Genomic DNA, 18,309 nt, shown 5'->3' with positions numbered 1-18,309 from the left:
AACATGAATTTCCATAATTGTGGAACAGCCACTGAGAACACCATGCTCTGTGCCCCCGTTGCCTCAATTTAGTGCATGGGTGATATGACTAAGAAAGCTGCAGGCAGGGTCCAAATTGCCCTTTAATTCTGTGCACATGCTTACATACACACACTCACCTGGGGCTTTACATGGGTGCTTTGACAGCAGCTTCTCACACAGGTCTGGCAGCCACTTCTGAAGCTTCGCTGAGATTCAGGTGCCTAACAAGGGTGAGACACCAGAAAGGGAGTGTGCCTTAGTTTAAATTCCCCATTAAATTATTTGTAAATTCCAATAATACTTTACTCACCTGGTGACCTGTTTTTCTGACCCATGAAAACCTACCCCAAAACATATTAGGTTTTTTTAAAAAAACAAAAAAAACCCCACAACTAGACTAAGTAAATTCTTTTTATTCTGCAGAGCTTAATCCAGTAAATGAGTTATACCTAATTTATTTCCACTATTCTGCATTTCAACTGAGACAGTTACTATATACAATCAAAGGGGAACCAAATAATCGCTGGGTAGAAATTGAAATAAAGCTTCCTAACATCACTTGCCATGAGGTCTTCTGTTTAAGAATGTTAAACACAATCCATTCAACTCTATAATAAATCCATTTACTAATTGTGCTATTTGGATATGGAAAACCTGGTAACCTAAACTTGCAGTTTAATTTCTCTAGTAATCCCACTATCATATCATTTAGATTTTTTCCGGCCATGGAGTGATAAGCAATTTGAACACTGGGAATACAAAAGTTTATACACTATGAGATTTCCATACCAATAATCAACCTATATCTATTAACAAAATGGAAAAACTCCTTAAAATTATTACACACGCCTGTCAAATTCTGGTGATTGGTTAAAGTTTATATTCTTTACTTGGTCATTGTTATATTAACTTATGTGCCACTGCTCAGTCTGTGTACCTTTTTCGCAGTTTTCTTTTTCCTCTTAAATTTTTTGTCTGTTGTTCTAATTGTTATCTCTGTTTTATATATATTATAAAACATACGCGCCAGCTCCTAGGGACTGAGGCAGCTCCCCCCCCCCTCGCGCACGTTGTTGATTTTTAAGGGGGCCAAGCCCCCTCAATGTTCAGAGGGCATTTGACTTCACCCCTAGCTCCTCACGACGTTGCATCGGACCCCCTCAATCAACTCAAGAAGATGGCGCCTCAGTTATAAAGTGAAATAACAAAAGTAACTTTTTTAAAAAACAACAACACGTATTTGTTAGTCCTGGAAGGTTGCGCAATACAGTTTCTACTATCAGTGTTGCCTGAATTTAGAAGAACTATTGTAGGACAAACACAAAACCTGTAAAGGTGGTGGAAGGGGTAAAAATGCAAATTTCAAGTGAGTTAATAGCCACAACACTATAATTCACAGCTCTTGCATGTTTTGAAATAGAAGACTTATTGCAGATTTCTTGTTGGTTTTGAATGATTTATAAGGCTTTACTTGTGGCACAGTGTTGCAATCTATGTTGTCATGGAAATTCTATTGAATTTATAGTTCCATTTATCCAAAACGATTTTCCAGACTTCATTTCATGGTGAATCATATGGTTGTTACTCTGAGTACAAAGCAATTTCGGGGGGTCGGGGGGAGAAGTTTCACATTATAGAAAACATAGATACGATAGCAGTTAGTTGCCTTATCAAAATACAAATGAATGTAACATGCATCTTTTTTCCCCTGCTGAATCCACAGCAGCACCTCATGTGTGCTGAAAATTACAGCTTAAGGTTTTTTTGCATACATGTGCATGAAGTTGTCCTTACATGGAGGCTACTAGGGCAGCTGTCTTAACTAAGGCTTACTATTTCTCCATCCGGCAAACTTGGACATGATATTGACCCAATTTTGTTACAGATAAACGGCCTCGAGCTGAGAAATGCCTTGGTTCACATAGCTTCCTACGCAGTCTTTCCTCGCCTAGTGTTTTCCCGAAATTTTCTCCTGCATTTTTTTCTTTTCTTTTACACCATTCTCCACCAATTTTTGAGGGAGGAAAATTAGGCACTTGAAAATTATGAAAGGGGAGGGGAGAAAAATTAGAGATATTATCATGTGTGGGCAGGGCTTTAGGTTTGATGAGGCCCTAAGCTATTGAAAATAATGTGGCCCTTTATATGTCTAGCTGTCCTTTGTCAACAACAAATTGTCGCTGTTTTTTGTGTTGAATATATTCTATATGGTGATTTGTGGACCTGATAGGTATCTAAAGCCATTTGCACATAACAAAAAAGGACCCTACACAACACAAAACACTGTTACTGAATGTAGGTTTTATTTTATTAGTTTTTATCTTATATTTTGGAAATGTACATCCAGGTTTTATTTCCTTTAAATTTTTGGGAGGCCCCCAAGAGAGTGGGGCCCTAAGCTATAGCTTGTTTAGCTTATTCATAAATCCGGCACTGTGTGGGTTGTGTGCATGGCTTTTGTGGTGCTTATCGTCTGGTCCAGAGTGTTCAGTGGGCAACTGTGAGTGTCCTTTCTTTCATCTACAGTGGTACCTCGGGTTAAGAACTTAATTCGTTCCGGAGGTCCGTTCTTAACCTGAAACTGTTCTTAACCTGAAGCACTACTTTAGCTAATGGGGCCTCCCTGTTACCATAAAGAAGCAATGCAGAAGCAAGAAGAAGCAGCTAAGCCAGCTGCTGCTGGCTGGAAAGCCAGACAGGATGTTTGTGACTGTTGCCATGGCAAGAAAGGGGCAGTCCATTCTCCGTATTGAGCACCGGATGTGAGCTCAGTGTGTATCATATGACCTGTACAGGATGTACATGGGTGGAGTTTGAGTTTCTCTCTGTTGTTTGAAGGTGCAGACATCTTTATCTGTATGGCTGCTAAAGACAGGAATAAAGACATGTAAATACGTTTCTGTCTGAGTCTGATTCCCCTCCCTGGGGATAAGCAGAGAGGAGGGAGAAGCAGTGGTGTGTTTTTCTCACAGTCTGGGAAAAATCGCCGATACGGACCTCATCTGTTTTCCTGCCGGGAGTCGCGGGAGGGAGGTCAAAAGGAATTCAGCCGGTGCCTGGAGACTGGCACATCCCTCTGACCGAGGCAGAATTCCAACACTCCCGCTGCTGCCGCACCACCGGAGCACAAATTCTGTTTTCATCCTGAAGCAAAGTTCTTAACCCGAGGTACTATTTCTGGGTTAGCGGAGTCTGTAACCTGAAGCGTCTGTAACCTGAAGCATATGTAACCCGAGGTACCACTGTACAGATCATTCCCTTTGGTCTGGATTTCCCTTAAAATCAGTGACTACACCAATCTCAGGTGCTTGGTAGCTAGCCTCCCTGGCATTCACAAGCACAAGCCGACAGTGGTGTGGAGCAGTGGTGCTTCCCTGGGTCACTGCGGCTTACTAGAAGGTGGCAGGGAGGCCAGCACTGTTCAAACACACTGCCAGGAGTGTCATATCGACTCCTCCTATGGGTAACAGAATGTTTTGGAGCACAGTCCTACAATGGGCCAGGAATTCTTAACTGTAGCTGCAACACTAAAGACCAGCAGCGTGCATCAGAGTTGAAAGGGGACTAAAAGATTATAAAACCCAGCCCCGTATAACAATGCACGGTTATCTAGGCAACACCTTCCCCATCCTTGATCACAGTGTGTACCCTGCTGTCACCTGCCTGTAGAACAGATAGCTTTGAATTAATCAATGTAATTAATCTGTCAGTTCTGCATGATTGGAAAGGGCAAAATATAAAGTCACTTATGAACACATTTTGTTCTCCCATTAACATGTCATTACGGAAGCTGCTCTAATATCTGCCCCACCTGTGACACTCTCATCACATAGGAAGAACTGGGCCATGAGAGAGGAGCCCATGACTTGGTTCATTCCTGTATCAGCATTCCCAGGATGGTCATTCTCAAGAGGAGTGGTGCTGGTATGGAATGAATGACCAATTTTGTATGAGTGGCATGTAAGGTCTAAGATACTGCCCCGACAATTCTGAGATGAAAGAAAGTTCCTTCAGATGCTCAGGATAGATTTTGTCTGAACCCACATGTGAACAAATCCCATCCAATGACAACAGGTAGTGTGTTCTACCATTCTGCCTGGATACATCAGAGGTGATATGTGAAAAAGCAAAGTCTATTCTACTAATCCAGGTGGCATTGACTGCCCTTTAGCTTCCTCATCATCCAAAATACGACCTTTAGTAGCCATTCCACCTGATCATTATTACAATTATGTCTTTGGCAAGCACTCATAGCTGAGTAAGATTGTCTTCCATAAACACAGTTTTAACAATGACTCCGTAGGTGACTGTGGAGACCAATTCTGGATCCACACGTCCTTCCACAGTGGGGACATTGGTTTCCGGGTGGGAGTTGATCACGGTATGAATTTGCCAAGCATGCCTTCCTCTAACATTATGTAAGAATGTCCTTACTTACTTCTTTCCTCGCTATCCATTTTTCATTTTCTACCTATGCCATTATTTTTAAATTGCAGATTGCCCAGAGTGCATTAGCAGAAAGGTAAACGTGCTCTGGTCCATGGGGTCACGAAGAGTCTAAACAACAACAACTAAACAACAACAACAAAAACATAGTAAAAAATATAAGTAAAAAATAAAACCACATTAAAAGGTGTAGAAAATAACTACTAAAACAATGAAGCAACAAGAGTGACGGAAAGTTTTCATATTTTGGAATAATAAATGATGGGGTAATCCTAACCATTAATCCGATCGCTGTTGGAAGTTATGATTTGATGGCAGTCTTCTTCCACTGGACTCTGCTGCTATAGGAACCCTCACTATCCCTGGTGAAAGTATGGTGTTGTACATGCTAGAGAAGGGCAGAAGAAATAACTTTAACATTGCTACTTCCTGTGCACATCTGGTAGGACATAAAAATTAGCAACTCTCCCTGCCAATTTCTGAAACCACTGAAGTTTCTGTTCCTCCAAATTTTAGAATGTTATCACTAAGCCCACTAATTTAAAAACCAATGAAATGTCTGGTCCTCCAGATTTTAGCATTTTATCACTAATAATAGAAGTCACAATACCACAGTGCTAAAGATACTTCAATCCACTAAAATCCAACCAAGTAAGTGTGGAAGCGGAATGACCCACACAAGAGAACTTCCCCTTCTTCTCCTCCACCCATGTGCCTCCCACATGCTCCAGATCTACTCTGGAGGGTTGGACGAAGACCCAGAGCAGAGCTGAGGGTGTGGTCCCATTCCACTTGTGCAGTGACTTCATTGGGGGAAAAACTGGTGGATTTGAGCATGCTGAACTCTGTGGGATTGTGCCTGCAAATCCCGCAAGCTCTAATGCAGTTGGCAGATGAGGGTATTCCAACAACCTTTTTTAATTTATTTCAGAAATGGGAGTCAGGTTGCAAAGTCATGCTGGTGTTTGTTTGTTTTTCTCACAAGAACATGTAATCAAATGCACCGTGATAAAACTCTGAATTCCCCAAATATTTTTGCCATGCTTAAAACCTCACAAAGAAATTAGTTACGTGGATATAGAAGCTTTGCATACAATTTGGTTCCAAGCAAGAGATTTCACATCCCGCAGCAAATGGTGGTTGAGAATAATTCCTTCCTACATTGCAGCTGGGAGAGGTAATAATAATTAAAGATTAGTCTGTTCAATAGTTAGCTCCACTGAATCAAAGCAAATCGTTCAGACTACTTTCTTCAGTATTCTGAACTTGGAGTCCTTTTTTTAGCCCTGTATTCTTCCCAAAATATTTTGGCTTTCCAACAGCCTCTTTAATTATTGCCTCTGCAGTTAGCTGACTGATTCATTATAACGTTGGCTGTCTTAGAAGTCTTGCGGCTTTTTAAAACTTAAATTATATGATACCTCTGGATATGTGATAGTGATAATGGCAAACTCCCTATAGCTGAAGTACATTGGAATTCCTGATTCCATGTAGGTGCTTTCATATTTGGTCAGATAAGGAGTAGGCATATAAAACACAGTATAGCGCTTTCCTTTCCTCACTTCCCTGAATTCTGGGAGGTTCCAGGGTGATCCTTTAAAGTTTCCTTATGAGAAGCAAAAACTGGACAGTTATGTTGCTCGTTTATTAAATTACTTATTTGCCGGTATGTTGAGCAAGGCTAGAAGGCTGGTGCTAGAAATGGCAAGTCCAGAAAGAGTGAGAGACAACATTTTTGTCTGGGCCTTCAACTCTCTAGCCTAGTAGCCTAGTAACCTTATCACAGTATCAGTCCCCCTCAGTGTGATGCAACAGCATTTGAATGAGGAGCTGGCGGTCCAGAATGTCTGGCTGTGAGGCAAGGACGATTTACTGTGCCACTGTGACTCCACATTTCTGGCCAATGCTAAAGTAAGCCTCATGTGGGCTGGTGCAGTCTAAAAGTCAGGATATGAAACCTCCTCTTAATGTTCCTATGCTTGGGAGGGATGAGTGAATGATAACCTTAAATCTACAGTTATGAGGGCCAATGCTAAAACCCCCCTAAAATATAACCCTTTGGGTTGTATTCAGTTCCAGTCCTACTCAGAGTAGAACTCTTTGAATTCATGCCCATGACTAACCAAGGTAGATTAATTTCAACAGGCCTACTCTGTATACTGGTTGGATACAACCCATAGCATATTACACTGGTAAAAAAAATGGCTCTCAATCAATGCCCCTTTCCTCACTTACCCAAAAGAATATTGCAAAAATTAATTTCCTTCTAACGTTACGAGCAAAGATGGTCTAGAATGCTTTTGGCATCCTACAGACTATGCCAAGCTTACTGAATATTGTTTTCTTTCACATATTGTTTTCTTCTGCATAATATTACAAATATTTTAGACACTTTATTTGAGAATTGTTGTGTTTTAGTTTTCTCTGAATGGGAAGTAAAAATGTAGTTTATGGTCATTACTTGGGATTTTTATTTGTTTCATATAAATAGAGCTCAAGTAATCCAACCTGAAACCAAATTGTTTTGAATTTGAATATCAGTGCATGAATGTATCATGTTGAAAACTGAGTGTTGTCCAAACCTGGAGGCTGTTAATTTGTAAGAGATTGCCAGGGATCTATGAGGTTGGGGATATGAAGGCAAAACAATTAAAATTTATCCTCCAGCTCTTCCAGGCAAATGTATTTTCTGCTGAATTCCCATTGGTACTTGTCAGGAGATATAAATATAAGGATGGCCCAAGAACGTAGCACAAATTTTTGGTTATCTAGCAATTCCCTGTCAGTACCATTTTCAGAATCGTGAGTATCTTTGCTGAAACAATGCACACCTCTGGTTTTCGTAGTTACAGCCCAGCATGTGACCTTACCCTGAGGAAGAGGGTTGAAATAAAATCTAATTAAAACCCATTAAGTGGGTTATTTTGAAACATTAGGAAGTGAACAATGTGCTGGTAAGGTTATTGGAAATGATGCTATGATTGTTAAAGTTAACTGAACATGCCTCTTTTTTCATGGGGAGGCTCCAAGGGAGGATTGAGATAGAATATGGCAGCTGTGAAACATTGCAGTGCTCCTGTTTTGCGTGTAATTCAAGAAGTTGAGTTTGAACTCCTGCTTCTGTTCTGGCCCAGATTTGCTGCAGACCAACAGGGGCATTTAGGTATTTAGTACTGGAACTTGCCAAAATGTGTGGCATCTCTTATCAAAGTACCAGAAGAAAAGGAATATGAATGAAGCTCTCTCATGTGGATAGAGGAATGGTATGGAACTGTAGGTGTTGCTCACACTCAAAGCAAGTCAGTGCACAGGTGTTGGTTATATAGCACAGAAGGCCAGCCACATGTTGCCACCTATATGTATGGCCCTAATTTGCAGTGCATTTCTCTTAATAAATTAGGATGGCTCCTGCAGGAGAGCAGATGGAGTAAAGCTGTTTCTTGATTGCTTTCATATTTGCGTAAGCAATACATCACCATAGCTCAGCAGTGTGGCTCCATGACAACTAATCTGGCTGGTTGCAGTTTTTACTTGAACATACCGCCTTGTTTTATGCGTGTGTCTTCTGTGTACATAAAAGATATGGAAGAAAAATACGTGATGCCCAACCGTCTGCAGAGAGCCAACAATCAGGTGCTTGTAAGAGCTGCAGGTATCTTCAAATAGAAGCTTTATTTTTCGAAACCTTGAGGTGTTGTTTTCATAGCCATACTATGCTGATGCATACTTGGATCAGAGGAGGCTGCATATGTCTCTCCCCTGGGGAGCATTTCTCATGTTGCTCAACCAGCGATCATGAGCATGACAGAATATAGAGCCTGCAAAAAAGAGGCTGCAGTGTTCTAAGCAGTCGTGTGATTCCACCATCTTTAACCTGGATTCATATGACGGCATGATTAGATGCTACAGTTTACCAGCAAAGAGAGACTTTGTGAGTAACTTGGTTGCATACAAGTTGAAACTACTTTTTAGTTTGTGTGTGTGTGTGTGTGGTGTGTGTGTGTGTGTGTGTGTGTGGTGTGTGTGTGTGTGTGAGAGAGAGAGAGAGAGAGAGAGAGAGAGAGAGAGAGAGAGAGAGATCCAGACCTTTCAATTCTGAAAGAGAGAATTTTCTCCAGGTTAACCCAGTGGAATTGTAACGCTTAGCATGGTTCACGTATCATGGTAACCCAGCGACTGTTTAGATTCCAGCTGAACAGCAAGAAAACCATGCAACACTGGGTCAAGTGTTCATGAATTAATCAGTTCATAGCAATAAGCAGCAATAAAAGCACATTCAGAGCAAATTATACCTCATGCGCTGCCCATCTGCATTAAACCAGGTGGTCAGTCCTACCCCAGTAGCAAAGAACCAAGGTGGATCAACATCTCAGATATCTGTTGTTGAAGAACAAGGATTCTTTCCAAAGGTGTCAATGTTTAAATCAGTGTGATACATATGAAAATCAGTAGTTGGAGGCACAGCAAGCAATGCACATTGTTAACCCAAGGCATGGATACACAGGCAGGGCATGTGATCCATCTTAAGACGTTGATCCAACACCAACACCCCTTGCTATCCTATATAAAGGAATGGGGTGGAAAGTCCAGCACTCTGCCTAGAAGGTGGAATCTGCTCCATCTGTTTACACCTCATTTGGTATCTGCAGGACTTTGGTGATAGGGGAGGTGTCTCTGCCCCCTGAGGGACAAAACGCCCCCCTCTGGAAAGGCAGGCCTAGACTCTGCGGTAGGTGGTACAATAGGTGTTGTGGGTGTGTCAGAGATAGTATCTGATGGCTGTGGAGAGTGAGGCAGGGTGAGGCGACAGGTTAGGCAAGAGAGCAGATTGAGGGAATCCCCACACATACACTTGGATCCTCCCCAAGATCCTTAGTAATAGGCTTCCCCGGGGCAAGCAGAGACAAGCAGGATCCCTCCCTCAGGTCCCTGGCAAACCATCTATCTGCATTGTCTTGACTTGGCCCCCAATGACTGTCAGGTCTCCTCAGACACACATGGTCATGCCTGCTCTTTGGTTCTATAGCAATGAAGAGAATGGAGCCAACCTTATTTGGTTTTATTTTTAATGCTCATCTCTGTGCTTATCTGGCTTCCTGGATCTCTGACCTGACTCCAGTTCAGACTGGTTTTAAGAGGCAAAACATCCCATATGGTCCAAATTAAGTGTGTGTAATGGTCAACAGCATTTTGCCCTATTAACAGGAGTAGTTGCTTTCACAGATTTCAGAAATCATTTTGAGCAAATCATCTTGGTAGGTTTAGCCATCTTAGTTGCCCCAGATAGGAGCTTGGCACACTTATTTGCATTTGCTGTATGTTGCAACAAATATAACTATTATTTATTCATTTGCAAAATCATCCGAGTTGTGGCTAGTTACTTAATACCTGCTGAGGCACCGCAAGAAAATGGCCATTGTGCCCTTGACCACAAATTAGTCAATTTATTTTTACTTTACTGTCTTACCTGAAATCCAGCATGTAGACCATCTTCCAACACATGGAGGTTTTCTATTCCCAACCTTCCTCTGACTTTGCCTTTCCCACTTAGATCCATGCTCTCTCACCCTAGGAACTTGTTCCAGCCGTCGGGGTGGAGGTTCAGACATCACAGAGCCAAAGATTTCGTCTTGGTCCTCCCTGGTCTACACACAACGCATTATTCATTGTCCTATCCTGGAGTCAATTTTGCAACAAAATAAAATTCTTTCCATTTTTCCACAGATGCAGATTTATTTCTACAATCCTGATGATTTTGACAGCTTTGGGACAGCGGTCCAAGAGAAAAGAATAATAGGAGCCATGGCTGTGTTTTTTCAGGTAAGTTGCTCGTTGACCCAAACTCTGTGAAGCCAAGAGGTAGCAAAGTTTTCCCTCCCCACACCTCCTTTCTTTATCATTACTGTTGTTGTTGTTATTCATTGAGTTGGTTCTGCTTTAATGGATGCATCTGTTTTCTCATTCACACCTGTCTAAATGAAGGATATTTTCTATTGTCTGCTGTGTGATTTAAAATGTAAATAAGTGTGTTTAGAAACATAATGGAAATCTTTGCATGAATTATTCTGATTTTTATAGCTGCTTGACTGGTGCACAGATTGGAGAACACATTTATCATAGAACTTACCTTGCTATTGAAGCATGTTGCTCAGGTTCTTGAAATATTAACGGGCCTCTTAGGCTGGAAGAAAACTTTAAATTCAGATGCAACTTGCCAGCATATTAATCAATATCCTCAGTTTTCCTGTCCTCCCTCCCTCCCTCCCTCCCCAATCTCTCTCTCTCTCTCTCTCTCTCTCTCTCTCTCTCTCTCTCTCTCTCCTGTAGTAGCATCTTATTATAAATTGTCATGGCAACTAAATATCTCAAGGAAATCAGGTTTTCCAAGTCAGTGGATTTATGGAGCCCCTTTTTATAAAATGCTTTTTGAAAGAATGTGAATGTTCAGTTAGCTCATTTACAGGTTCAGCACACCTGAGGACTTGCGGTACTTTACAGGGGCCGCTGCTTATGATGGCTGACAGGTCAAGTCAAATTGAAGGGCTGTTCAGCTTCTTTGTCTCATTATATAGGAGAAATGGTTTTCCTTTTCTGAGTAAAGGATAAATTAAGGTGAAAGTGACGGTACAACCTTCTTCCGATAGGCTATCGCAAATTCAGGCACAGGCGCCTTTCAGTGGAACACATCTCAAACAATACTCAAACTTTTGGGAAAAACACCTGTCTTTTCTTAGCCATTGTATTTGCTTTTACATCCACACTTCCTTAAGGGCTCAATTTCTTTTTACCACAATTGATAAAATATAGCAAGGGAAACATACCAACATCTAGCCCAAATCAGTAAATATGCTTGATAGAAATAATTTTCTAAAAGTTCTTCTGTTTTATATGGCAAGATAGTTTTCTGCTGAAAGATCATTGGAAACATAGCTGCCAGCTTTCAGATTTGAAAATAAGGGATCAGCAGCCTTGAAAATAAGGGATCAGCAGCCTCACCTGTCCCAGGGACAGTCTACGGGATATCTAACAATCCAGGATAGCAGCGGGAAGCAGCGGGAAATGGCACTGGGATAAGGGAATTTCCCGCAAAAAAAAGGGAAGGTTGACAGCTATGATTGGAAGATCGGCCATAAAGGGCGTCTTTCTCTGCTTGTCAGTGTTCTCACTGCTTCACTTGACCTATCTTGGAGATTGTAGTGGCATAGTAGGAAAGGGACATTCTTTCTTAGGAGCATAGGGTTAAGTCTAACCCTTAGAGTGAAGCAATTTCTTCTCATGCAATGGAACCCCTCCCTGCCCCACATGCCCTCTGCATCACCACCAAATCCTCTCCAGAAAATTGCAGGGAAACCCAGAGCAGATTTGAATAAGGTATGTGGGGGAAGGAGATGTAGGGGATGTTGATACATGACCAAAAGTTGGCTACAACCTATAGGTTACACTAGGAATGGGATTGTATTTTTTGTCAGTTGTGCTATGAAGCTAAACAAAAATCACTTGTATTACTGCTTTTTGAACCGGGCATTATTTTACTTTTGTAGGTGTGCTTTCTGTCTCTGACTTGATACTCACTTTGCTTATAATGTTGTTTTCTATTCATTTCCATTCATTTGAACAAGATAGTTTTAAAAATAAACCACTTGACATTAAACCAAGTGTTTCAACAGCTAGAAAGGTAATTGGCCAAATTAATTCAGTCAGAGATACCAGAGACAGAAAGGTGAAAATATTGTACTTTGTGAAACTTGCCTCCACAGTTATATATGTCTATAGACATTTATAAGGTGTATATATATATAAAAAAGCGTGTAGCAGCAGAGATTTCATGGAGTCAGTTTGCGATGGCAGGTGGTTAAGAAATTTTCATATTTGTTATCTTCTGCCACCTGATAAACATGTGGCATCTATTTTATTTCCAGAAGAAGTTGTCTTTTATTTAAAGTCATGAATGTGTCTTTTAAAGACACAATTGAACTGTGTTTTTATCTTAATAGATCTTAGGAGCAATAATAAAAAGGAGCAGTGCTCTAAAATGTGTTGTAGGAAAAGATTTGTTGTGAGTCTTGGTCGATATAAATTGATTAGACACATGAACTCAGGTAGGGTGTTTTTTTGCTACTGCTGGTTTTATTCGTGTTTGATCATTTTTCCTTGTGTTCTGTTGTATTTTAATATATTTGTTTTGACGTACAATGCCTCAGGAAAGTTTGCTTTTAAAGGTGTCCTGTATCACTGTTAAATAGATAGCAGAAGTTGTGGGTGGGGGCTGGAGAATGCTGCTGTGGGGCATAGCAGTGGGGCAGGGTGAGGCACATAGCCAATGGAGTTCCAGATTGGTGGCATTGGTTTCCCAGATGCTGCCACCATCAGCTTCTTTCACCACAGCACCACCCTGGTGAACTATAGAACCTTAGTCAATGGAAAAAATCCTGTTTCGCCTGGAAAGCGTAGGTTTCTAAGTTCAGTGAAACCATAAAGGTTATTTGTAGCACGCCTTTCAGCAATGTCAGGCCTTGTTATACAATCTAAAACCTTCTGGTGTAGTTTAGTCGCAGATCCAAAGATCTTACCCATCCATATGTGTGAGCCCTATAAATAAGTAAGCATGAACTATATTTTGTTTCTATAGTTCCCCACCCCGTGTGTGTGTGTGTGTGTGTGTGTGTGAGAGAGAGAGAGAGAGAGAGAGAGAGAAACAGGTGGGGTTCTGGTTTGAGCTAGCTTTCTGCAGTTAGGAATAAACAAGAATTAAAAAAAATGATACTCATGTATTTTGTTTACTGTTTATTTTATGTATAGCCCATATGTACCAATAAACAGTTTAATAAAACCAATAGTCAACAAAACTGGAATACAGTGGTGCCTCGCAAAATGAAAAGAATCTGTTCCGCGAGTCTCTTCGTCTAGCAGTTTTTTCGTCTTGCGAAGCAACCCTATTAGCGGTTTAGCGGATTAGTGCTATTAGCGGCTTAGCGGCTAAGTGGCTATTAGCGGCTTAGAAAAAGGGAGAAAAAAGCGGGAAAAATCTCAAGACTCGCAAGACGTTTTCGTCTTGCGAAGCAAGCCCATAGGGAAATTCATCTTGCGAAGCGCCTCAAAAACGGAAAACCCTTTCGTCTAGCGGGTTTTTCGTCTTGCGAGGCATTCGTCTTGCGGGGCACCACTCCAGTGGGTTTTTCTGGGGGGACTCAGGGGTACACATAACCCTAAACATTTTGTGAATCTAAGTTTGGCCTCATTGAGGGGCAGTACTTCAATATGAGTAGGAAAATGAGAGTACCCCTAAACATTTTTTAGGCAAGGGGGGGGGGAGCACTGGTGAGATGCACTATTATACCTTCTTTCTCAGTCTCTATACATACACACTCACCCATTTACTTACATTCCGTCTTCTGATGGATTTATCTGCAAGCCACTTTAGGACCCAATCTTGGCTGAAAAGCACACCCACCAACTGAGAATCATGGAGTGGATAGGAGACTTTGAATATTACTATCGTATCTAGGCTACCAGCAGAGGATTTCAAGATCCATGTACTATGCACCAATTGGCTAAGGTGCATGCCTGAGACTTACAACATAGGAAATGAAGACGGAGAATAGAATAGTTCTGGAAATCTGGGAAACAAATTACAGTCGCCTCAGCCATGGGGCAGTTCTGGTCTCAGTGTTCTATTGTTGGAGACGCTATACTGTGGGTCATATTAGCCAGACATGGCCAACTCTGTCTCCTCCCACTTGCCAGAATTGGAGTTTTGGGAGGTCGGGATTTGCCCTAGTGGCTGGATCCACGTTCACACTCCTACCTCTCACTACAGTGGTACCTCGGGTTAAGTACTTAATTCGTTCCAGAGGTCCATTCTTAACCTGAAACTGTTCTTAACCTGAAGCACCACTTTAGCTAATGGGGCCTCCTGCTGCTGTCACACCGCCGGAGCACGATTTCTGTTCTCATCCTGAAGCAAAGTTCTTAACCTGAAGCACTATATCTGGGTTAGCGGAGTCTGTAACCTGAAGCGTATGTAACCTGAGGTACCACTGTACTATGAGAAGGCTGCTTAATGGACTTGGATTTGCATTGTTATACTTTTACAACACCCACACAGCATGTGAATATCGTCCTCACCACCTGTCTACTGAGTCTATGGCTATATGATTACATATCACTGCTCTGTTTTACTGCTTGGCTTAAAAGTTTAGTTTTGTTGGGTTTTTTAAAAGTAAAAACTAGTGGAAGCTAAATTTGCAAAGGGGGTGGGTTGGGGGAATTAAGTGACCAGTGTTTAGAGTTTCAAATATCACAAAGCTTTGAAAGTCATGCTGAATATCAGAATATATTTCCCTGAGTTCCTGTAGGCTATTTCTATGCTCCATTTGGTTTCCATTGTGGTTGTAATCTCTGCTGCATATTGCATGCTGAAACATCTCACTGTGAGTGGGAGTTAGTGAACCATGTCTTAGGAAGACCTCATGAAATAAAAAGGTTTCTCCCTAAGCTATTACAGGTTGAATGCTCCTTTTAACCTTGTTTTATGCAGCATTACGGAAATATTCTTACTATTACTGAGATTTCACTGTAGTCTCTGCCTGGAAACTTCTAAATTAAAAAAGAAGTCCCCACCCACCCACCCTACCCTATGGACTTGCTGCTTTTATACCCCTTTGCGTACAAAAATACAAGGCATCGAAGCACCAGTAATTCAGAGCTATTAATAACGATTAGTGCCAGACATAGTTTACCCTGTACATTTTTTTAAACATGTCATTGTGAGACCTTGTTAATACAGTGGCCTCTTACACATCACTAAAAAGGACATTGATTAGCATAGTATCTGCATATGCTAATTTATACATATTGATACAGGTGCCGAAAAAATCATTAGAATTTAAATAGGAATGCAGTTTATTTCTTTCCGTACTGAGGAAGATTACCAGGTGCTGTTGGGCAATTGGGGGGCTTCTGCTCTCTCTTCTTTGAGGTTTTTACCTTTACAGTGGTACCTCGGGTTAAGAACTTAATTCGTTCTGGAGGTCTGTTCTTAACCTGAAACTGTTCTTAATCTGAAGCACCACTTTAGCTAATGGGGTCTCCTGCTGCCGCTGCGCCGCCACTGCACGATTTCTGTTCTCAACCTGAAGCAAAGTTCTTAACCCGAGGTAATATTTCTGGGTTAGCAGAGTCTGCAACCTGAAGTGTATGTAACCCAAGGTACCACTGTAATCTGGTCTTGGACAACACAGCTCTTCAAAAAGAAGGCTCCTTCAGATAAGAATTGTTCTCTGTAAAATAGGACGCTATAGCCTCCCCACAGATTGCCGTTCAGCCTTAGGCTGAAGAGCTGCAGAATGGGGATCCCTTCTAAGGAATAGGTTCTACTGTACAACTACTCTTACTGTCAAAATATTTCTCCTAATGCTGAAGCAGAATTTAACCCTCTTGTAACTTGAGCCAACTTTAGGCCTTCCCCCTTGAGCAGCAGAGAACGTTATCTTAGTAATTGTTAACAGTGTCATTTAAGTGGCAACGCATGGCAAGAGAGGAGGCCGAGGCAGAGAAAAAAGTGCCTTGCCTAAACCCACATTCTTTGCCACTACTGCTTTCTCTCAACTCTTTAGCAATAGCTGCAAATCTTTTCTTTATATTTATATTCTATATTTAGTGTTACATTGTACCATGTAATTATTGGTGGCACTTTTAAAAAGTAAGAACCCTCAGGTTTGGTTTTTTTGTTGGTTTTTGTTGGGTCTTGTTTAATAATTTAGCCTTAGCCATATTAAAGTCTTCTTACTCAGTTCATTAGGTTTCAAGGACAATTGGCAACAGCCAGTACATTGGGATTGAAATGAGTGAAATAAAAAGATATTATTGCACCCTTATTTTGTTAGCAATGAGTGCATATCGCACCGTTCAGCCCTTAGAAGGGCCTGTGAGGTGGCTTGCAGTTTTATAAAGAAAGGCAGACGTTGATATTTACAATTACAATTACAAAAAACAGAGCCATGAAACGTATGGGCAATCAGAGAGCTTTGCGGCACATTAAAAGAGTCAACAATTTTGTTATGGCAGAATTTTGTTCAGTTGGTCCCTTCATGGTTTGTCTGCCTGCTTGTGTGAAGGGAAGAGGAAGGCAGGGGTGTTCAGGCTGCATACACTAGCACACAACTAATTCACATTGTGGCTCACTAAACCATACTTTATGGCTTAGTGCTACATGCAAATGGTGGCAATACTGGGCAAGATATCTTGTAGGACCCCTGGTATAAGGCAGCTTCCTAGGTTCCCCAGTTAGTTTTGTAAAAAGAGAGAAGAAGCTCTTGTACCAGTTTCCAAGCTGCTTTTAGAATTTGAGAGGAATGTAAACAGTCGCTTCGGGGGTTCTGAGTGGCAACTTCTTGGGTAAAATTCAATTGCGGATTGTGACTGTGGACTATATTTTTAAATGTTCTCCGAATATTCCACTCAGAAATGTCACTTCCAGCAGCTGTCAGTACCGATAACCTGATGAATGAATAAAATTACAAGGTTAAATATAAAGAAAAATCTGTACAGCTGCAAGCTGCATGTGTCCGTAGGTGCTTAGCTTACTTTGTTTCAGAATGTGGTTACACACTCCAAGCGGCAATTTTGTGAAAATAGCTCTGCAGGGGCTTCGCTGCCTCTCCTCAAGGATTCCAGCCAACCTTCTTTTTCAGCTTGGAAGTAAAAGAATGTTTTGATCTCAAATCCTGTGAACCATGAACAAGGTGCAAATATTAAAATTTACATCACATATGAATTTTGTTTTTTAACGGCCATTTCTACAACACATTAAGGCTTTTGTTTAATCTTCATGACAAGTTTTTCAAAGCTCAGGTAGGTGGCTGTTCAACTGGAGTTCGATTCATTGTCTTCTTCTTCTTTGGCGATCACTTGTAGCCAAGATTGTCTTCCATAAACACGGTTTTAACAGTGAGTCCGTAAGTGACTGTGGAGGCCAATTTTGTTTTTGTTTTTTTTTAAAAAAAATAATATTTATTGAGGTTTTAAAGGTTACAGATAAAACAGAAAAACACCAAATTAAACAAAAAACAAAACAATGTATCACATTAAAAAAAAGAATACCATACAAATAAAAAAAGGGAAAAAGGGGAAAAAAATTAAGAAAAAAGGAAAAACAAAAGCAAGAAACACATCAAACCTTCACATAATATATCTTTAATTTGCTTGTTTCCTTGACCTCCTCCCACCTCCCTTTTTTGTATTCTAATTCAGTTAAATACTTCAGCAAATCCTTTCCCTCTTTTTCTCCTTAAAATTAATATATCTATTTGAACTTAAACTCTTAAAACATTTCCACTAGGGTTATAAAAATTTCATTCCACGATTTTTCTCTCCCTCATTAAATTTTTACAAAATTTCCAAATATAAACTTTAAATTCCCAATCTTCTTCCACCGTCTCCTCTCCCTGGTCTCGGCCTCTGCCGTCCCTTCTGTCAACTCCAAACTGTCCATCAACCTGGAGATCTTATATCCGAGGCTCTTAACTCTTCTTCACGTCCCTTCTGCCGATATTCTTCATAACCTTTAGTGCTAAAAAGCAGATCTCGGGGGAGCTCCATCCCAACAATGCCTTTATTCCTTCTTAACAGGACAGCCAGATTTCCATAGTTAAAGCTAGGATCCATAAAGCATTCCAAATCTTGTTTCAAAATTCCTCCAAGTCCAAATGCCCCAAAAGCTCCAATCTCCTCCTGACCCAAATCCATATCCCAAAAGTCAATTGATCCCTGCATTGGGGAATCTCTCCAACTTTCCTTTTCCAGACCAGGCCAGGCTCCAATCTTCAAGATCTGGCTTTTTCT

At 40.9% G+C, this 18,309-nt stretch overlaps 1 protein-coding gene across 4 annotated transcripts in view; it reads left to right on the top strand.

Moving 5' to 3' along the window:
* Positions 1-18,309, top strand: part of PTPRG (protein tyrosine phosphatase receptor type G) — a 555,232-nt gene that overhangs the window by 363,249 nt on the left and 173,674 nt on the right. For all 4 annotated transcript variants that reach the window (XM_081852306.1, XM_081852304.1, XM_081852303.1 and 1 more), the window contains exon 5: positions 10,192-10,287. In XM_081852306.1, the coding sequence (XP_081708432.1) occupies positions 10,192-10,287 (96 nt within the window). The remainder of the gene's footprint in view (positions 1-10,191; positions 10,288-18,309) is intronic.

Source organism: Podarcis erhardii (genome assembly GCF_964252035.2).
Source record: "Podarcis erhardii genome assembly, chromosome: 2".
NCBI classification, from domain to species: Eukaryota; Metazoa; Chordata; class Lepidosauria; order Squamata; family Lacertidae; genus Podarcis; species Podarcis erhardii.
The sequence above is the reverse complement of the archived record's forward strand: the minus strand, read 5'-3'. Positions and strand labels throughout refer to the sequence as shown.